Source organism: Oncorhynchus kisutch, linkage group LG25 (assembly GCF_002021735.2).
Source record: "Oncorhynchus kisutch isolate 150728-3 linkage group LG25, Okis_V2, whole genome shotgun sequence".
Taxonomy (NCBI): domain Eukaryota; kingdom Metazoa; phylum Chordata; class Actinopteri; order Salmoniformes; family Salmonidae; genus Oncorhynchus; species Oncorhynchus kisutch.
In genome coordinates, this window is record NC_034198.2 from 25,712,600 (window position 1) to 25,737,339 (window position 24,740).

A 24,740-nucleotide genomic window follows, 5' to 3' on the forward strand; every position below is an offset into this window, starting at 1 on the left:
CAAGTCTGGGATGTGACGTCAAACCTACAGCTGCCCGTTCAGGGGACTGTTAAGTGAGAGGGCAGACAGAGAGCGAGAAGAATAATGCACCCCAAACAAAAGTCAGGTTGTTTTGGAAAACACAAACCTCAACTCGCTGCCACATAAATTATTGCATAAATACAGGCAAGAAACAAACTTGAGAAACACACTATATGTACACCAATAAACAGCACACCCATACATCTTGTCGTTATTTCCCATCATGGCTTCACAGTTTGTACCAAAAGCCTACAACAGAAGACAGCTATAGAGATGGCTAACACAGATCGTCAGGCAAATGCTTTGGCACTGTTGCTCTGCCCTCAAAAGGGCCTGCCTTCCTCCCTGAGAATGGCCAAGGAAACACTGGAAGGGAGTTCATAGTGACAGCTGGTTGGCTGCATCCCTTCCTGCAGATTCCATCATCTTCTCCCTGGGCCCAGAGTAAATGAGTGATCCCATAGGTCAAAGGTAGCACTCTTTTTCCCAGGAGTCCACCCAGCCAGAACAACATTCCCTTGAAACAGGAAGGGAGGGCAATGTCCATATGTTGTCTTCACTCACAGGGATCCCAACAGTGCTTCAGCAGCTCAGTGACAAGGCAGGGACCACTGTTTGGAACAGGACTGTGAAACTATCCCAGAGGCCGGAGAAACTGTAATGAGCTGTAAAATGAAGACTGCCCACCCACCCCCAACACAGCAGCACAGACACTCAAGGGAGAGAACAGGGTTTATATCAAAGTCTAGCTTATTACAGAATGTTGTGGAAGAACGTGTTGAAAATGGGAGATGGTCACTGACTCACCTCACGGCTGGTATGTATGTCACAGGCAGGACAGCACATCTAGGTGTTGTATAATGCTTATACCGACACTAAAACAATTCCCATTTCAAATAAAATGTTATGTCCCATGCGCTGAAAGAACAGGTGTAGCCCTTACCGTGAAATTCTTACTTACAAGCCCCATAACCAACAATGCAGTTCAAGAAATAGAGTGAAGAAAATATTTATTTACTAAATAAACTAACTAAAATAAATAACACAATTAAATAACAATAACGAGGCTATATACAGGGGGTACCTGTACCGAGTCAATGTGCGGTGGTACAGGTTAGTCGAGGTAAATTTGTACATGTAGGGAAGGGTAAAGTGACTATGCATTGATAATAAACAGCGAGTAGCAGCAGTGTAAAAACAAAGGGAGGTGGGTGGGGGGGGCGGGGTCAATGTAAATAGTCCGGGTGGCCATTTGTTGAATTGTTCAGCAGTCTTACGGCTTGGGGGTAGAAGCTGTTAAGGAGCATTTTGGTCCTAGACTTGGTGCTCCGGTACCGCTTGACGTGCGTTAGCAGAGAGAACAGTCTATGACTTGGACGACTGGAGTCTTAGAATTTTTCTGGGGTCTTCCTCTGACACCATCTAGTATATAGGTCCTGGACGGCAGGAAGCTTCGCCCCCCAGTGATGTTCTGGGCCATTCGCAATACCCTCTATAGCGCCTTATGGTCAGATGCCGAGCAGTTGCCATACCAGGCCGTGATGCAACTGGTCAGGATGCTCTCAATGGTGCTGCTGTATAACTTTTTGAGGATCTGGGGACCCATGCCAAATATTTTCAGTCTCCTGAGGGGGAAAAGGTGTTGTCGTGGCCTCTTCACGACTGTCTTGGTGTTTTCGGACCATGATAGTTAGTTGGTGATGTGGACACCATGGAACTTGAAAGTATTGACCCGCTCCACTGCAGCCTCGTCGATGTTAATGGAGGCCTGTTCAGCCCGCCTTTTCCTATAGTCCACAATCAGCTCCTTTGTCTTGCTCACATTGAGTGGCTTTGTCCTGGCAGTCTCTGACCTCCTCCCTATAGACTGTCTCATCGTTGTCGGTGTCAGGCCTACCACTTGTGTCGTCAGAAAACTTGATGGTGTTGGAGTCATGTTTGGCCACACAGTCGTGGATGAACAGGGAGTACAGGAGGGGACTAAGCACGCACCCCTGAGGGGCCCCAGTATTGAGGATCAGCGTGGCAGATGTGTTGCTGCCTACCCTTACCACCTGGAGGCGGTCCGTCAGGAAGTCCAGGATCCAGTTGCAGAGGGAGGTGTTTATTCCCAGGGTCCCCTAGTGATGAGCTTTGTGGGCACGATGGTGTTGAATGCTCAGCTGTACAGTTGCCCCAATATTTATATGCATTTTTAACACCCTGAGGGATATTGTGTGTACTAAAAATGTATTTGATCATACAGCAGAGTACATTACAGTATATGTGGTATTCAGTTACATGGAGGTTACCGCTGAAGCCCAGCATTCAGGCCATAAGTTCTAAAACTGATACATGAATTAATTACACATTATCTGATACAGGCTGCAGGACTGAAGGGGTGAAGAGGCAACCAGTGCTGAACAAAACATCTGCAGTCTTCTGTGCTGAGGGGGGACCATGTGCGAAGCTTCGTAGTGAGTGTTGGCTGTGCAGCCGGTCACTTAACTCACTCAAGCATGTGGTGCAACTGGAGAGCAGCTGCAGCCAGCTGTTGGTCTGAAGCAGTGAGTGGTAAAAACTGGAGAACCCCTGTCTAGGTCCTATGTGGCCCTGACAATAACATACACAATCACACTAGTTTGCTGACTGCTACTCAGACGAGATTACAGAGATCAGAAGGTTGTCAATGCAGATTAATGTTCTAAAGGTCCTGTTCATCAACCAGAGTGCACTGTACCCGGGAAGGAGGGCTTTTCACCAGGCTTCTTTGCTCAAGTGTGAAAATAATATTAATAAGTGTATCTACATTCACACAACATTGAGCTGGCTTGATAGATCATGACTGAACCAGACAGACTCAGGTCAGGTGTGGCACTGTCACACCAGGTCCAGCTCCAGGCATAAGCAACATAAAATTGCTCAAACTTCTCTCCGCCCCATGGCAAAATGTGTAGAACAGCAGAAAACAAGCTTTAAAACTGCCACTTTTTCTCTAAACCATGGCAAAATGTGTAGTATTGTAAGAAATTAACTTTGAAACTTGAATTCTCTCTCCGCCGTCAAGAGGGGGGCCCTCAACCAAATCTCACTTAGGGGCCCCAAATGGCTAGTGCCAGCCCTGTGACAAACAAAACATTTAACATAGCAGAGAGAGATGGAAATTAGTAACCTACACCCACACAGACACATCCCAGTCAACACCAAAGGTAGAGCCACCAACACTTCAAACACCTCAATTATTAACTCTGTGGTTTATCATCAGTTTAGGCCTTATTCTGGAGTACGATATAACTGGTTAAAGATACCTCACTGGAACAAAACCAGCAAATGCCCTCCATTCATACACTCCCTTCTTTACTTCCCTCAAATGACACCCCTCCATTAACTGCTCCATTCCAGCCTGGTGAGACGGAACGGCGGTGAAAGGTGCCTAGTGCATGGCCAGTCTCCACTTAAGCAGCTTGTCCACAGGGGCGAGGGCACTCTCCTTGTGGATGGGCAACAGGTGTGAGGCAGGTGCCCCGGCTTAAAGCCTTCTCTAGTCAAATATGCATGAGGAAGGTCCCATAACCATGCTGCTGTCTGCGCTCAGCCTGGTTTAACAGCCTGGCAACAAGAGGGGATCATTACATCCTGAGCCTATACCCACTCCAAGTCAAAACAGCAGAGAGGCCTTTTAATTTAAAAGCCCTAATGAGTTTGTATTTTCCATTGGCATGCCTGATTAATAATTGATACATAATAACAAGTGATCCAGCGTTTGTTTTGACTAGGGTTGCAAAATTCTATACATTTCCTGGTTTTCCCAAATCCCAGTTGGAGGATACCTGGAATAAGGAGGGTATAAGAAGGAAATACATAATCTTCCAACCAGGATTTCTGGAAAACCGGGGAAAGTTCCTGGAATTTTGCAACACTAGTTTTGACCCAAGGGACAGAAGCAAGCCATATGAGAGATGTATGGGAGCCTAGCAGTGGCGTGTATTCATGGTTGCCAAGGGAAGACAGGTTTCACAAAATAATTGACCAAGAAAATATTAACAATTATGTATCTCTAGACTCTCTGTGCTTCATACTTTTCCAATTAATAGCCAATTAACATTGAGCTGAACTGAGTGAGCTCAACTGTGAATGGCCCTGGCACACCAATTTGTTTTTTTGAGATGTTGCATCTCATTGTATTGTCCTCTGGTGGCTAGCTAGCTAAAATTGTCCCTTTCCTAAATTAGCCATGGATGGAGATAGGGATTTGGACTTGTGGATTTACTTAATTCTCCGTACTAGACAATGATTATAAAACAGCAATTCTGATCCAACCATAAATTCATACATTGTGCCCCTGGCCTGAGAGGATAGAAGTTCAACATGTAACTATGTAGTAGGCTAACGTTAACTAGCTGGCTCATCGTTGCCCATGAAAGGAAGTTAGGCTACCTGACTAGCTAGCCTAAGACAAAACCTAAAAGCGTGTACTGTATGATGGTCATAGACCGTTTCGGCAAAATGAAAGAAAGGATGGCATTGGCATTTCTCTACAAGTAGGGTGAGTCAACATGTTTTTTTAAAATAATTATGGACACACACAGAGAGAAATTAATCAGTATCATGGACAGCTACATGATATTTAGCTTACGTTGATTGGAATATTTTTTAAATATTTAAATAGTTTCAATATTTTAGTTGAAATGGTGCTGGAAGAGTGGTAGCTCCTGATTTTTTTGTGACTTGCTGTAACTCTCTAGTGTTATAAAACAATAGTTTAGTAGTCTGAAAATGACAGAAACATTAACTTGATTGACCATGCTGTAGGTAATTTAACTGTTTGTTACATGCAATATCCTTTGTGGACTCTACCGGACAGATGTTGCTTTCCAGTTTTGTGATGAATCAAAGGTGTGGTTGAAAATATTCTGCCACCGTGTCTTCTTATTGTCTCTGCCTTCAGCCTATATACAGTATATGACAGTCTCAAGGCATAGGAACTAACAGGTTATAGAGCAAACAACGATATTATCACAATACATAGGTTGTGATATGCCATTTTTTTCCTGGCTTGGCTTCCCCAGTGATTGTACCCATATACCGCTACTGGAGCAGAGGACACAGGAACGAGCAGAGTGGAGGTTCCCAGAACAAGCGAGGGTCGGACACAGCATTTTCATTCAAACTAGAGATATTGAAGGAATCAAAGGTGTCTCAACGATAGCTCTTGGCTTCCATCTAGTGGTAATTTCAGATAAAGTACAGCAACTTTTTACTGCACCCTTAAGACCAGCATGCATAAAAAACAGCATACTGCACATTTCCAGTATTCCTCTTCTAGCACCAATTCGATTTATTTATTTATATAAATATATATATATAAAAAATTAACTACTGGCTGATATACATTGCAAATAAGAGGGCAATTTACACAATTCTCATTGTTCAACAGACCAAGCCAGGCTTCAGTTGTTGAACGCTGTTATGTTTACTGACTGGGCTCTTCAAAATAAACACCGGCTGTTGAGTGGAACACTGCCCTTTTAATGCCAAGCGTTCACACGCGTATTGTTACAGTGTGGCTCGCTGCTGTACCCAACTGCCCATTGTACTCCACACCTTCACCTATCAGATGACAGGGACATGCATGCATCTGTCACTTAGTGTAGTCTACCTGGTCGCCACGTGGCAGCTGCTATACGACTTCACAGCATCACCTGGGCCCAAAGGGACAGTAAAGAGGCAAACTGATCCCCTTTGACTCTCACCTAGACAGATGCTAAACAGGGTCATGCTCTCCAGGTGACTAATTGGTCGCTTTTAAGCCAGTCCTTGTCAAATATGCACGAGGAGCTATTGTGGTGCCTGCTGTATGTCTGGTTCTATTGACTATGGCCTTAGAAACTTCACATAACATGTTGTGGTTGATTTAGCATTCTATTGTAACTGTCACCTGAGAGGAATAGGCTGTAAATAAAGAATATTTTCTTTAATGAAACATCAGGGCAGTCATGGGTTATTAAAAAAATGTTTACTTCAGTGGCAATGACATTTCAAATCCAATTGTGACAAAGTAAATCCATATATACAGGATTACCAAACCTAGTCTTAATCAAAAGTACAAAAAGTATCTTTAAAATTGAGGATTAGCTTGTTGAGTTGATCACTGTCAGTAATCACATTCTATTTGTGTGCAGATTTAGATTTTTTGGGTGTTTTTATTCCTCCTTTTTTCTTGGGCGTTGAGAACTCCTTGATGCAACACTCACAAACCCAGCAACCTGAGGAGAAAAAACTGATGTTACATATTACAGTAGAGCCACATCAAACCAAAGGCTAAAAAATTGACTGCATTGTAGGATCCTTCAGACTAAAAGGCATCTGACAAAAAACAGCTATTTCTAACATTTGATTTCAACACTTAAAGCACTTTGACCACATTCCAAACATGAACTTTCGGATGTTTAATGTGCATCTACACTAACTATAGCAAATTGAGGTAACAAACAACCCTTATTGACTGCACAAAAAAACTTAATTGGCAGTCTTCACCCCACCCGAAAAGTAGTTCAGTTGGCTAAGCAAATTAATAATGCTGTTTCACATAAAACCAGCTAAATTCAAATCACCACAAAACTCCATATGAGACTATAAAGAGAAAGTGAGAGTGCGCGACAGAGTCCCTTCCTTCCATGAAATAATCACTGATCTAACACACGCATTGATAGGAGTAAGCAATGATTCCATCAAAGATTTCACCAAGGAAAGAAGTAATGAGGCATCCTTAAAGTATTTGAAAAGACCAATAGAGAGAGCCCACCTAGAGGGATGGAGTCTAGGCCCACGCAGAAGGTGTGGAAGCCCCGGTCACACTTGTCACAGAACATCATCTCCTCCTCGTGGTGGGGCTGCTCACACACCGTGCACGTCTTACACTCCATACACTGCCACGGGTAGGTCTTAATCAGGCCCACCAGCTCCTCACTCATATCCAGGCACGATGGGTGACCTGGGACACACACACACACATACACAGGGCATCGCTCGCACCACAGCACTACTTCAAAACACACTGCATAATCCCAACTTGTGATCACGACTAGGCTAATCGAACTAAGTTATTTTGCTCATATTTTAGAAGCTTTATGTTCATTATGAACAATGCTATGTTGTAAATGAAAGCTAGTGTGATTTGTCAATTTTAATTTAAAAACAAAACAGAAGTTCCACTTACCACTGTTCTTACACTGTGAGCAGTGAATGAGAGCTTCTGGCTTTCCTTTCTTGTTGGACTCCTTACCCTTCTGGCAAATGCCACAAATAGCATTGGGTATGACCTTAGGCTGCAAGGGCAGAACAATGCTATAATTTTTAGCAACAAGGCCTAGTGCACCATGTGACAAAGGGCTTCTGAGCAACAGACATACTGTACAATGTGTAAAAGCCTAAAAGGCCTCATAGGATGTGATATATATATATATATATACACACATTTATTTTCACTCGCAATCGATCCAATCTTGTTAGGTGCTTCTTATTTCACCCCCTCAAATAAGAATGACTAAAAAAAGCATTTTGTCTAATTTTAAGAACCTCAGTCATCAAAATATTTGCTTGTAGTCATCACTTATATATAGTCGTGGGACAAGAGCTCCAAAAGGCAAAAACCAAGAGGTCAAGTTGATTTAAGAGTAAGTTGGATGTGCCATGCTGTCCCCCATCAGCGCTCATAGCAGGTTACACTCTTCAATGTCCCTCCTAAGGAGACTGAGGTGTTTCCACCCATTGTTAACCCACATTTATAAAAAGACAGTTAGCCAAAGACATTTCTGACAGAAGGAAAACTCCTTTCACTGCAGATATATATTTCTTTATAGGACCTCAGTCTCTGTGCTGCTAACACAATCAAAACATCTCTGTACAGTCTATTTGTTTGAAATCTTTATTTCAATGGTTAACTGTGTCTAAATACTGACATATCAAACGCTTTCCTACATAAAAAGTACTGGATTAGATAAGAGCAGTTAAAGCCTTTCTAAGAAACAAACAACGAAACGTGGGAGGGCGAATCGGAGATTAGAGACACACAGTTAAGTTAATAAAGGACATAGCTAATTGAATACAAATGGTCTTCACAGAAAGAGTGCCAGCTAAACTAGGAGAACAAAAATGTATCCAAAGGAAGGTATGACAATCAAAGGGACACCTTTATGCCATTGCACTCAAATCAAACATGTAAGACACATTAAATTCTGAGAGTGAGAAGTATACAAATTGAGCTTTGAAGGATCAACATAAACTGTACCTACTTAGGTGCGCAGTCTGCACAAATATTGGGAATGTGTGCAATCAATTGGGAGGATACAGCCCATGAGTATGAAGTACGCTGTGTGTTCATGAAAATATCACCTATTTTCAAAATGTCAACCCGCTTGGTGTTGCCATCCTGAAAATGTTTCATTTGACTGGTGCAAAACATAAGAAAATGTTATATATTTTCTGTTGGGCTTCAGATGGCTACCCCTGCAGTGTAGTGCCAACACAAGCAATTTATACCATTACGATTATGAAAATAATAATTTCTTGTAGTCCCTGAACTCTACCTTGCATTAAAATTATAATAAAGTAAACTTTAATGCCATGTTTTCTATGGCAACATTAATAGGTTGAGTACATTTTTATGCAAGTATTGTATCTGTATTGGCTTCAGTCTTAATTTAATGAGCGTCGATATTGGAAAGTTATTGTTAAATTCGAACACATCTATGACACATTACATACTAACAATAAAGCGAGGGTAAGTAGACAAAGGTTTTACAAAGTTTGGTTTAAAAGCGTGGTGTGGAAACATGCTGATTGGAAACATAACAGACAAATCCATCCCTGTGGAAAGTTATGAGCTCTCCACATCAATCAATGACCAAATCCTGATGTATGATATGGTGTTTGTAGTGTAGTAATATGTAATACTAGTCATGCCATGACAAGCTATGTATATTTGTGCTGACTGCTCTTGCTGTCGGTTTTGGCAAACTAAATTTGATCAATTCTGCCATGTTGCCCTTGCAGTAAAACCGATGAGAGTAAATTGCCAGAAGGTAGATCATGTTGATCCCGGAAATGCCATTCTCTTATCAAATAATTTAAACTTAACACAACAATAACTTTCAGAGGCAACTGAAAGTAAAAAAGCCAACATATAGAATGTGTATTAACAGGCCTCTGACACACTGACATTGTGTTCTCCAGTCTCATAATAAACAAAGAACAGTCTGTAAGGTTATATCAAACAACCGTTATAGAATAACGGCACAAGAATACTGGTTTAAAAGCATACTAATATACACAGACACAATTTGAATTATAAAACTTTTAAACACTCAAGTATTAATGTAATTTTAGTGCTACTACTAAATAAAATGTATGCATCTTATAAAGTATGTATCATAAGAAATATGTTTAAAAACAATGAATCTAGCAGCCAAATATACTGTAACTGGTCTCTTGTCTTAATTAGTGTGTTGCCAAGTACACAGAAGAGAGGTATATTAAGACATTCAAATAGGGTAAAAAATGTACAAGTCTTTAAGACCAATCAAAAGTGCAGTGAAGAACCAGTCCTAGATGAGACAGAACTACTCCAAAATGTTATTGCTCATAAATTCTGATACGGAACCATCAGTGTATTACCATACGGTTGGTATAGAACCATCACTGTTTTAAAGAGACTTTCCGGAAGATTTGCATACTTTTTAGCCAGTAGTTCTGAAAGTAACGCTGAAGAACCAGAACGGTTCCCCTAAAATTGCTTACATGCAGTACGTCATTGCTCGCTGTGTCACCGAGTCGTTGGGCCCGCCCTGCAACCTCATTGGATAACGCTGGGCATGCCTGGGCCAGCCGCCTTCGTCTCACTGTGCAACTCGTCAATGTGCATCTTGCTAGCTGTCACTCAAATGGCAAAGGGCTGAAGCAGACTGGCTGGAACTCTAATTGCTATGGTGCTTGCCCACGTGGGCCAAGCTTGCATTGCTCAAAACACAGCTTCCAGAAAACAGTTGTTTTCAAACTAGGGATTTTGTGGCTAATTGAGGTAAGACAATAATTCTGCTCATAGACTATGCATGTATGAACTACACATTGCCACATCCAGCCCAAAGTGGGAGGTTTAAAAATAATACTTAAGTAGTCGCCAAATATCCGGAACGTCTCTTTAACCATATGGTTGGTTCACAACCAAACTGGACCAAGTGGAAGAGGGAAGGCAGAGTGTTGCCCCATGAGAGAACTATTGCCACCTGGTGGAGTGTGTGTGTTAGGAGTGACAGGGCCAGAAATCGGGGTTGGGACAAAGGAGGGTCTCTCTACTGAAAGTGCTGAAGAAGCTGGAAGAGGTGCCGGCGTAGGGGAAAGGGAAAAGAAGTGCTGTTGGAGAAAGTCAGGGGCTTTTTTCTTCTACCTTGTACCCAGGGACAGATTTGTGTTGGTTGAGGCGTGGGGTGGCATCTTTAGCCGGGGTGGCAGTCCTGTCCTTGGCCTTGCCCTTTGACTGCACTCCACTGTCCTGACTGTCCCCATCTGAGGTGTTTCCAGATGAGCTGTCCTGTAAACACAATTCAGTTCTTACTATTCAAGCAAGCTGCCAAGAAGTTTACATAGTCAACCTACAAAGCATCTCTAGGCATTTACAGGTAATACAATACAACATGTCATTGCATCTCAAGCTCTGAAATCAAGTGAAGCGTGTACAAAGAGTTCCAGAATCCAGTTCCTTACTGAATTTTTCTTGCCCTCTTCTCCCTTGTTTTCATCTGCATCATCCGAGTCCCCATCGCTGTCCAGGGCAGGCAGCTCCGGGTCAAGGGGGGGCTCGAACAGGGCTGTGTTCAGGGGCAAGTAGCGCAGCTCATTGGGAGAGTACCTGTATCAAACACAGGAACATCAATTTATCAGCTATTCAAATATCTTTAGAGGTCAGGACCTCATTAATGAAGACTAGTTTTTTGGTTAGTGACCCATACCTTTTGTAATAGTCCTGGAACTGCCCAGGGATGAGGGCCACTGGATAGGGTCCAGTCTTGGTTCTCTCTGGAGGAAGAACTTTATACCTCCCTTGGGGTACTTGGATAATCTGTTCGAAAGTTGCATTTGAAACACACTTCAATTACACGTTCAAATTCACACAAATAAGTCTTACAGTTTACCAATGTACCGATATACTGTATCTACTCAAACATGAACAAGTGGGAGTTCTTATGAACACATACAAAATATGTATGACTACTAAGCCTCTGTTTATTGAAGGTATTAACGTACATGTGTCTGAAGGTCAAAATATGCCCGTCTCTCTTCCATCCTTTCCCGGTTGAAGTTACTGTTGAACTCTGCAGCTTTCTTGGCAGCTTTCTTTATGTACTCTGGCACTTTACTGGCTTCAACCTTCTGAGGGTTTTGTTGCTGCATTTTCTAGGATATAAAAATGTAATGTTACCACACAACATATAGAATAACCATGTCAACCGTTAATGTACTGTGAGTGAAAATATAATCTGGGAACTTAAGTCAAAGGCTGTTGTAACATATATTCACACTCCCTTTTTTCATCCACACCAAAGCTATAAAAAAAGTGTCAATGTTGCAGAGCATACCAACATTAGTAATACTCTCTGAACTGAGAGTACTTACAGAGTACTCTTTTGCTATCCTCTGACGCTCCCTCTCTTGGAGAATGACAGAATACTCAGCATGTTTGCCCGGGTACTCCTTGATCATTAAATCAATGACTTCATCACTTCGTAAAGCAGTCAAACCTGGAAAAAGAGATTCACAATTACTTAATGTATACAGTTTCAAGGTAAGGAGTGGCCTAATTCTCCAAAACAACTATTGGGATGGCTTTGGCCCTGATTGGTCTATGTCACACTCCAAGCTCATCCTGGTTACGCAACAATTACATGTTTCTAAGTTCTCACCCAAGGTGCACTGTGTCTCGGTGATGACATTTTGCTCCCTCAGATATAGCTTCTCCTTGTGGGAGAGGTCTCTCCTTTCCAAATCTAAAATAATAATATATTGGATAATTAAAAATAGTAGGCTACTCCAGCCGGAGACAACATTACATACATTAAAAAAAGACAAAGCCTGAAAGCTTATTTCCATTGATGTTCCTTTGTAGCTCAGTTGGTTGAACATGCACTTGTAACACCAGGGTAGTGGGTGTATTAATGTATACATGCATGACTATGTTGCTTTGGATAAAAGCGTCTGCTAAATGGCATTTATTATTAAGGTAAGGTATGGTTAGCGAGAGAGTGACTAGTTGAACATCAGTATAGTATACAGATAGCCTAGTTATAGCCCAATCATCAAATTTACACACAATGATCCTATACCATATATGCCAAACGTTCAGCCACATCACCTGGATATTTTCGCTTGAATGAAGTCACTCCCAGATATTCACTGACTTGTTCTTGCAACATATAGTACTCCCCACTGCCATCTGAGGGCCACCTGTACTCAGTCAGATTTTCTGCTGAGAAGTATGTGGGCCTGGGGAAACACATGTACGACTGAAAGGTTAAGAGCAGGGTAAAGTCTTATGTTATTAGACACAGAGGATGCGATTAGACCGGTCCAATTCTGATATTTCTTCTCTGATATTTCTTTCACTAATTAAGTCTTTGACCAATCAGATCAGCTCTGAAGAGATTGATCAAAAAAACAATTAGTGAAAAAAAAGAAGATCAGAATTGGGCTGCCTGTGTAAAAACAGCCTAACTGTTTGTTAACAAAGATTGGGTGTGGTCTATTTGGAAGTAGTGATGCAAATATGTCTATCTATCTACACCTTCAGATACGACCTTACAACATACCCAAGTTCCTGACTGGAGGTGTCGCAACTTCTGGAACTGTCGCCTGAACCCATGCGCCGCCTTTTTGGAGCTTGACTGCCATCATTGGAAACTTCCTCAATGTCATCCTAAAAATACAGTTAGGATACACAGTTAGGATACACAAAACACCTGAACTATTACTTGTTGAAGTTAATAGTTCTCTCCAGAATTAAAGTTTGCTGGCCACTGAACAACAATGTTAACGCAACATGAAGTGTTGGTCCCAAGTTCCTTGAGCTGAAATAAAAGAATGCAGAAATGCTCCATACGCAGAAAAAGCTTATTTCTCTCAAATGTTGTGCACAAATTGCTTACATCCCTGTTAGTGAGCATTTCTTATTTTCCAAGATAGTCCACTCTAAAATGTGCAGTTGTGACAACACAATGTCAAGTACAGTGTCTCAAGTTGAGGGAGTGTGCAATTGGCATGCTGACTGCAGGAATGTCCACCAGAGCTATTGCCAGAGAATTTAATGTTAATTTCTCTTCCTATAAACCACCTCAAACATTGTTTTAGAAAAATTGGCAGTACGTCCAACTGGCCTCACAACCTACTGAAGTCGTTCTGGATAAGAGAGTCTGCTAAATGACTAAAATGTTTAAAAAAATTACATGTAAAAAGCAAGCCTAGAGTTAACGCATTCATAGATGCCAACTATAGGGCCTTCAGAAAGTATTCGCACCCCTTGAATTTTTCCACATGTTGTTGTGTTAGAGTCTGAATTTAAAATTGATTACATGTAGATGTGTTATTGGCCTACACACAATACCCCATAATATCAAAGTGGAATTATGTTTTTGGAAATGTGTACAAATGAATTAAAAATGAAAAGCTGAAATGTCTTGATCATATTCAACACCTTTGTTATGGCCAGCCTTACTATGTTCAGGAGTAAAAATGTGCTTAACAAGTCACATATGTTGCATGGACTCACCGTATGCAATAATAATGTTTACCATAATTTTTTTATGACTACTTCATCTCTGTCCCCACACATACAATGATCTCTAAAGGTCCCTCAGTCGAGCAGTGAATTTCAAACAGATTCAACCACAAAGACCAGGGAGGTTTTCCAATGCCTTGCAAATGTCACCTATTGGTAGATGGGTACATTTAAAAAAAAGCAGACATTGAATATCCCTTTGAGCATGGTGAAGTTATTAATTACACTTTGGATGGTGTATCAATACACCTAGTCACTACAAAGATACAGGCCTTCTAACTCAGTTGCCGGAGAGGAAGGAAACCACTCAGGGATGTCACCATGAGGCCAATGGTGACTTTAAAACAGTTACAGAGTTTAATGGCTGTGATAAGAGAAAACTGAGGATGGATCAACAACATTGTAGTTTCTCCACAATACTAACCTAAATGACAGAGTGAAAAGAAGGAAGGACATGAATCATGCTTGCAATAAGGCACAAAAGTAAAACTGCAAACAATGTGGCAAACAAATGAACTTCATGTCCTGAATACAAAGTGTTGTTTGGGGCAAATCCAACAACACATTACTGAGCCCCACTCTTCATATTTTCAAGCACGGTGGTGGCTGTATCATGTTATCGGTATGCTTGTCATCGGCAAGGACTGAGGAGTTTAGTATAAAAATTAAACGTAAGAGCTAAGCACAGGCAATATCCTAGAGGAAAACCTGGTTTAGTCTGTTTTCCAACATACACATGGAGAAAAATTAACCTTTCAGCAGGACAATAACCTAAAACACAAGGCCAAATATACACTGGAGTTGCTTACCAAGACAACATTGAAAGTTCCTGAGTGGCCTAGTTACAGTTTTGACTGAAATCCACTTGAAAACCTATGGCAAGACTGATACAATCCAGGTGTGCAAACGGCAAAGCTCTTAGACTCACCTAGAAAGACTCACTGCTGTAATCGCTGCCAAAGGTGACTTTAACATGTATTGACTCAGACATGTGAATACTTATGCAAATTAGATATATTTCTGTATTTTCTTTTCAATCAATTTGAAGAAAAAAAAAGCTCAAAACATGTTTTCTTTGTCATTAAGGGGTATTCTGTGTAGATAGGTGAGAGAAAAAACATAATTAATTTTGAATTCAGGCTGTAACAACAAAATGTGCAATAAGTCAAGGGGTATGAATACCTTCTGAAGGCACTGTACCTATCTATTGATGATAGTATGTTCGTGCCGAAGGTGTTGTCAAGAGCCCCGATGCTTGTTCTAAACGCTAACACGCATATGTTGCGGTACAGTTTTGTAAACAGAAGGAACAGATCTTTCTTATCAGCAAGAAATATATATATTTTAAACGGTTAAATTACTACACACTAAGAGTGTGAACGTTAAAATGTCAAAACATTTAAACAAAATTGGAATCCTTAACATTAAAGAAAAGTCCCAAACCCTTTTTATGGCAGTGTAGTTACCACAAAACAATTCTGTGTTATAGACTAACTAGACAATAGGCAATTAAGGCTGGGGAAAGTTCTGTAATTTAAATAGAATTTTAGGCTACTTTGGTGAATTTGCGAGGCATGCAAGATAGATTACCAATGCATATGCACACTGGTTTTTTCTGCTTGCCCACTCCTCGCTCTCCCTCGCCTGGGGCATATTCATTACACAGATTTGGTTGCAAAATGTTTCTTAAACGAAAGCAAACTGAATGAAACGGCGAGGGAGAGACCAACCTGCATTTGTCCAATAGAAACTCTCCTTTTAGTTGCAAATTGTTTTGCAACTGTTTCAGTCTTGCCAACTAAATCAGACTCCTCCGTTCCAAAACTACTGAATCTTAAGAGTCGATCCCATACGGCATCTAATCTTCAGTTGACGTAAAAGGAGGAATCAATTACTTTGGCGTCGACTGTCCACGACTACGTCATCGTCGTTAACAGTTGGAAAATTTTAAAAGAAAGGCGAGAGATAGCAGCAATGTCCTGTATGGTAACACTTTGAGAAGTTAAATGACAAGGAAATGTGAACTTTGCGAGGTGGAATTGAGGTACAGTAATGGAAGTACAGTTGCAATGCCATATCATCTGAAAAGGAACGCACCATTAGACCCAACCCGTTGCTGGCAGAAGCGCAGCTGCATTGTGAATGCACATGGAATTTCCATGTTGCGGCACTTGTTTGCGAAAAACACAGGTTACGATCCAAACACTTAACCTCTTTTTTTTGCAATTTTTTTTTAACCTTTATTTTACTAGGCAAGTCAGTTAAGAACAAATTCTTATTTTCAATGACGGCCTAGGAACAGTGGGTTAACTGCCTGTTCAAGGGCAGAACGACAGATTTTGTACCTTGTCAGCTCGGGGATTTGAACTTGCAACCTTTCGGTTACTAGTCCAATGCTCTAACCACTAGGCTACACTGCCGCCTCTACACCCTCTTGGGTAGGGGGCAGTATTTTCACGTCCGGATGAAAAGCGTGCCCAAAGTAAACTGCCTGTTACTCAGGTCCAGAAGCTAGGATATGCATAGAATGGTAGATTTGGACAGAAAACACTAAAGTTTCTAAAACTGTTAAAATTATGTCTGTGAGTATAACAGAACTGATATGGCGGGAGAAACCCAGAGGACAAACCATCCACAAAAAAATTTAATTCAAAAAAATTCAGCCTACCACTGTTTCCAATGGATGTCATATTTATTATGAGACGAAGTCCTCCCAGATTGCAGTTCCTAGGGCTTCCACTAGATGTCAACAGTCTTTAGAAAGAGTTTCAGGCTGGTTTTTGGAAAAATGAGCTAGAAGTTGTAGTTTTTCTAAGTGGATCCCATTTTGGCTGTAGTGTTTCCATGCACATGGGTGAAAGCGGGTTCTTTGTTATTTATCTCCGGTAATGAACATAATACTTTCCGTCTTAAATTTGATTGTTTAGTTACCTATTAGGGTACCTGAGGATTGATTATAAACGTTGTTTGACTTGTTTGGACAAGTTTATTGGTAACGTTTGGGATTCATTTTGTATGCATTTTGAAGGAGGGAAACCGGTGGATTATTGAATGAAGCGTGCAAGCTAAACTGAGTTTATATGGATATCAAGAAGGACTTTAACGAACAAAAGGACAATTTGTGATGTAACTGGGACCTTTTGGAGTGCCAACAGAAGATCTTCAGAGGTAAGGCATTTATTATATCACTATTTCTGACTTTCGTGTCGCACCTGCCTGATTGAAAAATGTTTTTCATGTTTTTGTATGTGGGGCGCTGTCCTCAGATAATCACATGGTGTGCTTTCCACGCAAAGCCTTTTTGAAATCGGATACAGCAGCCGAATTAACAAGAAGTTAAGCTTTATTTTTATGTATAATACTTGTATTTTCATGAATGTTAAATATTTATACATCTGTCATTTGAAATTCGCACTCTGCAATTTCACGGGATGTTGGCCAGGTGGGACGCTACCATCCCACCTGCCCATATTAAGACACACCCTATCCCATCAGCCATCAAATGAAGTAGACAATTTATTTATCAACACAGGACGTACATGTAGGATCACAAGTATATATAAATAATATACAAAGGACAATAGGGCTAGGGTGTACAGTATCACATTACACAAGGACCTTAAGGGACATACAGTTGAAGTCAGAAGTTTACATACACTTAGGTTGGAGTCATTAAAACTCATTTTTCAACCACTACACAAATTTCTTGTTAACAAACTATAGTTTTGGCAAGTCGGGTAGGACATCTACTTCGTGCATGACAAAAGCAATTTTTCCAACAATTGTTTCCAGACAGATTATTTCACTTAATCACAATTCTAGTTGGTCAGAAGTTTACATACACTAAGTTGACAGTGCCTTTAAACAGCTTGGAAAATGACAGAAAATTATGCAATGGCTTTAGAAACTTCTGATAGACTAATTGACATAATTTGAGTCAATTGGAGGTGTACCTGTGGATGTATTTCAAGGCCTACCTTCAAATTCAGTGCCTCTTTGCCTGACATCATGGGAAAATCAAAATAAATCAGCCAAGACCTCAGAAAAAAAAATGGTCTGGTACATCCTTGGGAGCAATTTCCAAACGCCTGAAGGAACCACGTTCATCTTTACAAACAATAGTACGCAAGTATAAACACCATGGGACCACGCAGCTGTCATACCGCTCAGGAAGGAGACGCATTCGGTCTCCTAGAGATGAATGTACTTTGGTGCGAAAGGTGCAAATCAATCCCAGAACAACAGCAAAGGACCTTGTGAAGATGCTGGAGGAAACAGGTACAAAAGTATATCCATAGTATAACCAGTCCTATATCGACATAACCTGAAAGGTCGCTCAGCAAGGAAGAAGCCACTGCTCCAAAACCGCCATTAAAAAGCTAGACTATGGTTTGCAACTGCACATGGGGACAAAGATCGTACTTTTTAAAGAAATGTCCTCTGGTATGATGAAACAAAATCTTTACTGTTTGGCCATAATGACCATCGTTAGGTTTGGAGAAAAAAGGGGGAGGCTTGCAAGCCGAAGAACACCATCCCAACCGTGAAGCACGGGGGTGACAGCATCATGGTGTGAGTGGATGAACTGCTGCACTTCACAAAATAGATGGCATCATGAGGAAGGACAACAAAGCCAAGGTATTGGAGTGGCCATCGCAAAGTCCTGACTTCAATCCTATAGAAAATTTGTGGCAGAACTGAAAAATCATGTGCGAGCAAGGAGGCCTACAATCACACAGTCTGACAGCCATGAGTTCACATTTATTAATGTTAAGATATAGACCAGACGCTTTGGAAAAGGATTGTATCACATTGATCGATATGGGAATTTGGTAAGCGTCTTTCAGAAAAAGTGTCGTATCATCAGCCAGCTGGATTATAATAATTTCTTTGCTAGCTATGGAATAAATAATAAGAATAAGAAGAAGTTGGGTGATTAATAAAAACAGATACAGATACAGATTGGACAGCCTTGCCTAATTCCTCTCTTTAACTCAAATCTAGGTAAGGTGCCATCTTTCAATTTGATAGTGCTGTTACCATTTGTATACGGTAGTCTTAATAACCTTACAGAAAAAAAGCCACATTTCTCAAGGGAGTGGAAGAGGAACTGATGCTGTACTGTGTCAAATGCTTTATAAACAATATTTAAATAATATGAAGCTAACCTCGGTTATTAGGTCTGAGTAGTCAAGTATGTCTAATACGTGATATTGTTAGAAATATTTATGTTCCTCATAAAGCCACGGTTTCATCAATGATTGCATCCAGGACTTCTTTAATTATTTTTGCAAGTAGTAAGGCTAATATCTTATAGTCATTATTAAGAAGATAAATTGGACACCAGTTATCGATGAGCAGCACTTCTTTTTTAGGCTTAGGTGTCAGTGTTATTAACCCTTGACTCATTGTAGAAGGGAGAACATTGTTTAGAGAGTATTAAAAACAGACTTCAAAAGGGAAGTCTACTTGTTCAGAAAATAATATGTAAAATTCGGAAGTAATTCCATCTACACCTGGTGATTTATTGTTCTTAGATGTTTGATAAACTCTAATCTCTTCAACTTTGATGGGTTCATCACACTGTTTAGATTCTGTATCACTGATAATGAACATTATTCACTCAAAAAACATCTGTGGATTCCTGGTAGTACGAAGAGCTATACAATTTCCTGTTAAAATTGCTACAGTATTTAGCATAACACCATCCATGTTTAACTTATGGATAGTGTTATTTGTAGAGTGAAATTTCTCAACTCTAAAGAAATAGGATGAATTCTGTTCTCTTTTCCTAAATCGAATAAAAGCTCCTGCTTTTTATCTCTCTATATATATTATCCATTTTATTTTGTAACTCAATCAGTTCCATCTTCTCCCCCGAGGGGCTGGCTGGGGACCTCTGAGAAAGGGAAGTTATCTTAATGATCACCTTTTCCTCCTCAGCTCTTCTGATCTTAGCAAGATTATTACCATATTTTCTAAGGTATTTGGAAAACTCTAATTTAAAGAGCTCTCAGTTCTTGCAATAAGACAAGTCCCTTTGTATCCATTGATTTAGCTTCTTCTTAGTTTTTTTTAATGAGAGTTCAAATTTAGTAAGTCAAATTTGCAATAAGATTTTTCTTCACAAGCCCTTTCCCAAAAGTGTGAAAGCAGATCTTTTACCTCAAAATATCATTATTTAATAACAAGCCATTTAGCTTCCAGTAGGATGCTCTACCAAGGTCAGTATCAGGGGTAAATATTTTGAAATCAATGTAAATGGCCCTATGGTCTGTGTGGAGTTGTACAAATATTTGTAGTAACACACTCACTATCAATACATTTGGATATAAGCCAAAAATCTATTCTGGACTGTCTGGAGCGGTTTTGTTACTCCAAATGATCTGTCGGCCGGAAACCATCGCTCGCCATATATCAGTAAGATCAAACTTTTCCACAAAGTATTAAACCCAAATTCTGACTGGTTGTCCTATCTGGTGGCCATCTATCAGTTGAATTATCTATAGTAAATGTTCAAGTCCCCTCCTATCAATAATAACGAATTGGGAAATTTAGATAACCAATGAAGTATATATTTCTCTATAGATTCAAGCAACTCAGTCTCATTTTTGGTGATATACCCATAGAAGTTTACAGTAATGAGCGTAATGTCATTGTAACTGATCATAAGACAAATAAAGTGACCAAAGGGGCACATTCCGAGTGTAGAATATTACCACCAAAGGTATTTTTCATTGTAGTGACACCAGCGGAGCGTTCAGATCCATGGGAGAGCCAAATACCGTTGCCCCACTGTGACCTCCAGATGCTGGCATTGGCAGAAATTGAGTGAGACCCTTGAAAAAAGCAAAAATCTGTTCGAAATGGTTTAGCAAATAAAAATAAGGCCTTGTGCTTCACATTGTTTTGTAACCCCCTAGCATTAAGAGAAACTATAGACAAAGACAAAACAACAAAGATTATTTAAAAGTAAACTGTAGGATGAGTCAAAAACATAGGAGCAGTGAAGGTAAGCGATAAGGAACCAAGATTTGCACCATTTAAGTCAAATTAAAGTGAAAATATCTTATACCATAAACTCTGAGGTAGCATTTCTGTAGAATCTGGCAGTGAAGAGGATGATTATACCCCTTGGTCTTGAATCATTTTGCGGTTGCTTCTTGCCGAGGCGATGCACAACGTCGATGATATCACCAACTTTGTTCTTCTCTGCAGGCATAACTGCTTGGCAGATAGCCTCCTGTCGCACATCATCATTCCCCACCTTTGGCATGCCGTAAAGTCTCAGGTTCCATCTTCTTGTGTATTGTTCCAGATCAGTGAGACTATGGTAGACCTTGTTATTCTTTTCCACACCTTTTTCAACTTCTGCCACTAATTTTCACATACTTCAAACTCCAGTCTTTTTCAAGCCTTGGATAACCATGTTGTTCGCGCCTACCATTTTCTCAATGGCATCAGACATGGAGTTGATGAGTAAGGAGAGGGTAGCCACGATATCAGAGTTCATGTTGGGTTATTTTGGAGGGTGGAGGTTAGCGTAGAGTAACCGGTGAAGAGGGGAATTCATCATCTTCAACAGCATTCGAAAGCATGAGATTATCCATAGGGCAAGCGTATTTATGGCAGTTGTCTATAAGCACGTTCCTCGCTTGTTGACTAGCAATAGAACTGATAGCTTTTTCCTTTCTTTTTCTGTTACATGGACATGCCGAAATAAATGGTCCAATTATTATTCCAGTCCCAGGAAAGTTCTTATATCTTGAACAAATTAAACTTGTTTTTTTCCCACAATCTTTCTGAAGTTTGTTGCGGAGGTCGGTAAAAAAAGCCTCTGTTCAAGCCGCCATCTTGGCCTCCCGCCTTAAGTGGACACTTCTGATGACGTATCATGACGTCTGACGAGTATACACTTGCAGGGCAAGGGAGGAAGGAATGATTTTTAAATGGACAGGAAATGTGTCTCTCGTTCATGCCACGATGAATGAGTTTTCAGCCACCGGTAGCATGTGGGTGCTTTTTATATGCACTACAGTCAATAATGAGTGCATGTCTACTTATATAATTATTAATATAGACCTACTGTATGATAGCTAACATATTAATTAGCTAACTAACGTTAGCCTCCCTAGCTTGAACTTCTGAAGAAGGAAAATATTTTATTTCTACAATTTGCAAAAGATAAACAAAAACATACGAGACGTTTGTGCCGTCATGTGCATTAGTAGCACAATTTCAGACTTATTTGCATTCATTTTTACTTACACTTGTATGGTGACTTCTCCATTGATGTTGTTTTTACGTTTTCGGGGACTTTTCTTAGCGGATGTACAAATCGTCACACATTGAATTATGGGGAGTTTCAGGCCCAGAGTGAACATAATCGTACACTCGCAAAGCCAACTAAAAATTTGAGGACTGAGGGGCTTACGTTGCAAACTTCCCTTGCTTGGCTAATCATTTGGACCGCCCTCCAAGACGGCATAAGGCAAGAGTAAGTGGGCGAGGGTGTGTCTTTTAAATTTTTGGACCGTGGCCACAAACTGAAGACGGATACCACTACATGTTCTAATTAGCATCTAATGAACATCTGTTTGTGTAATCGGAAGACTAATGCCACAAACCTGTTGTCACTGAAAAATACTGTTGGCTGCAACTGTGTTAAAACTAGTTAACAGTAAGTGTATATTTAGCTTTCGTGAAATTATTTTTATGTGATATGAAAGTAAAGGGCTTTATGTTTTTAGAACTGTACCGCAATTGAAAATGCATTCTCGTTTAGATGGTATTTATCAATTATGGCTTATAAAGCCCAATCGCCTCGAAGCAGAACACATAAGGTCCTTGGACTTTAGGAGTAAGATTAGGCTCATGTAGTCCATTATTGGGTTAGCCTGTGGAGGCTGCTGAGGGGAGGTCGGCTCATAATGGCTGGGATGAAGCAAATGGAATGGCACCAACATGCGTTAGGTGTTTTGATACCATTTCCACTCTAGCCATTTCCACGAGCCCGTCCTCCCCAATTAAGGCGCAACCAACCTCCTGTGGCTAGTCTTGAGGTAGGCCTAGTCCCAATTGTGACGATGCCCTCCATTGCCTGTGCAGCATAGCCACGCACGTTTACATAGAACGTCCCTTGTATGTAGCGAATGTTGAATAAAAATGGAACTTGCTCTGACGATTGTCCTTGGGGTTGGTCCTTCAACTGGTTGAAATTTAGAACAAAATAACGACAGGAAATAATTATTAAACCGACTTCAAAACGCAGTTCTGTGTGGCAATCAAGAATTGGTTTGGTCATGACCCAGAGAAAGTGCACAAGACGGAAGTATGCATTCATACTCTCCCAAGTCTTGCAGGTGTTTACATGGTTTTGCACATGTGCCAGGTGATAAACCTTAACGGCAGTACCAGCGCTCTAAAAAGTCGGATAAATAATACTTTCCTGTGGATATTATATATAGGCCTTGGGCATTGGGGAGAAAAGGGGGTAAAAGTTTAAAAATATATATATATTTTTTAAAACTTTTAACCCCCTTTTCTCCCCAATGTTCGTGACAGCCAATTGGTAGTCCGTCTTGTCCCATCTCTGCAAATCCTCTACGAACTCGGGAGAGGTGAAGGTCGAGAGTCATGTGTCCTCCGAAACACGACCCTGCCAAGCCGCACTGTTGACACGCTGCTCGCTTAACCTGGAAGCCATCCACACCAATGTGTCGGAAGAAAAACCGTCCAACTGGAGACTGACATCATCTTACCACAAGGAGTCGCTAGAGCGCGATGGGACAAGGAAATCCCCACCGGCCAAAACCTCCCCTAACCCGGACGACGCTGGGGCCAATTGTGCGCCACCTCATTGGTCTACCAGTCACGGCCGGCTTTGGCACAGCCTGGGATCGAACCCAGGGCAGTAGCCTTAGACTAACTGCGCCACTCGGGAGGCCCTCCTATTAATATTTTGTCTCCAATTTTGACCATCTGAAGGACCAACCGCACAGACAACTGTTCGAGTAAGGTCAAATGCAATTGTATTCAACATTCTGGATTATAAGGATTTTTTGCAGGGCTTTGTTTCAGATAGTGACGTTATACCAATAATTGGTATCACAGTCAGATCCGAGTGGCGCAGTGGTCTAAGCCACTGCATCTCGGCGTATAATTGGCCCAGCGTCGTCCGGGTTTGGACGGTGTAGGCCGTCATTGTAAATAATAATTTGTTCTTAAACGGACTTGCCTAGTTAAATAAAGGTTCAATAAAATGTTAACGACAACGAGCATTCGACTTGGACTGAAGTCTAATGACACACATGATGTAAACAAAAACAATGATATACTGGCACACTAAACAGACACTATGCTCGCTAAGCAAGTTAGTTAGCTAACGGTATGAATAACGAAGTAGTAATGTTAGTCGTTTGCTAACAACGACAAGTTACAACATATCGACCCTCCAACAGTAACATAGCTAACAACTATCTACATTACAAGTGGCCTGCGTTCAACAACGCTGAATAAAACTAGTAGCTAACCTGGCCTACCACTATTAAATAGTCATTTGTAAATATTTCTCACGTTGCTAACTAGCGAAACGGCGGTAGGTTTGATGACAACAAAGGAGTTGGAGGTTGATGTGTTGTCGTTAGCGCGCACCGGCTTAGCATGTTGTCTTAAACACATTATTAGCATGTTTGGCCAGCAATGTGTATATTCTGTTACGTTTTATTTGCCAAGTTTACCTTTATAGACTGGGCTCCCGGGGTTGCAGGGTTGCTATCGCAAGGTCTGGGTGGGAGAACTGTAGCCATGTTTAGCGGCTACTAGCTAGCTAGTTTCAGAGATGCACACTAGGCGAATAATGTTACCGACTGGAAACAGACACGGAACACATGTTCCACAAACAAATGTTCCTCAA

At 40.8% G+C, this 24,740-nt stretch overlaps 1 protein-coding gene and 1 long non-coding RNA gene across 2 annotated transcripts; one reads left to right on the plus strand and one right to left on the minus strand.

The window, feature by feature from the left end:
- Positions 1 to 602: 602 nt before the first annotated feature.
- Positions 603 to 12,951, plus strand: LOC116357452 (uncharacterized). Its single transcript, XR_004205434.1, has 3 exons — positions 603 to 838; positions 2,385 to 2,567; positions 12,842 to 12,951. It is a non-coding gene; the product is annotated as an uncharacterized LOC116357452 (long non-coding RNA).
- Positions 5,998 to 24,740, minus strand: phf10 (PHD finger protein 10). The gene is made up of 12 exons (XM_020460365.2): positions 24,565 to 24,740; positions 12,861 to 12,967; positions 12,407 to 12,537; positions 11,958 to 12,041; positions 11,671 to 11,795; positions 11,302 to 11,451; positions 11,007 to 11,116; positions 10,762 to 10,906; positions 10,445 to 10,588; positions 7,220 to 7,328; positions 6,806 to 6,994; positions 5,998 to 6,266 (listed from the first exon to the last, which is right to left on the minus strand). Exons 1-12 carry the CDS (start codon positions 24,631 to 24,633, stop codon positions 6,169 to 6,171), a joined length of 1,461 nt encoding a protein of 486 aa, XP_020315954.1. The 5' UTR covers positions 24,634 to 24,740; the 3' UTR covers positions 5,998 to 6,168.

Coding starts and splice junctions, on each gene's coding strand:
- phf10 (XM_020460365.2), bottom strand. CDS start 24,633: ATGGCTACAGTTCTCCCACCCAGACCTTGCGATAGCAACCCTGCAACC. Junction 11,796..11,957: donor CGAGACACAGTGCACCTTGG/GTGAGAACTTAG, acceptor CTCTTTTTCCAG/GTTTGACTGCTTTACGAAGT. Junction 11,117..11,301: donor ATTTTGACCTTCAGACACAT/GTACGTTAATAC, acceptor ACTTTCGAACAG/ATTATCCAAGTACCCCAAGG.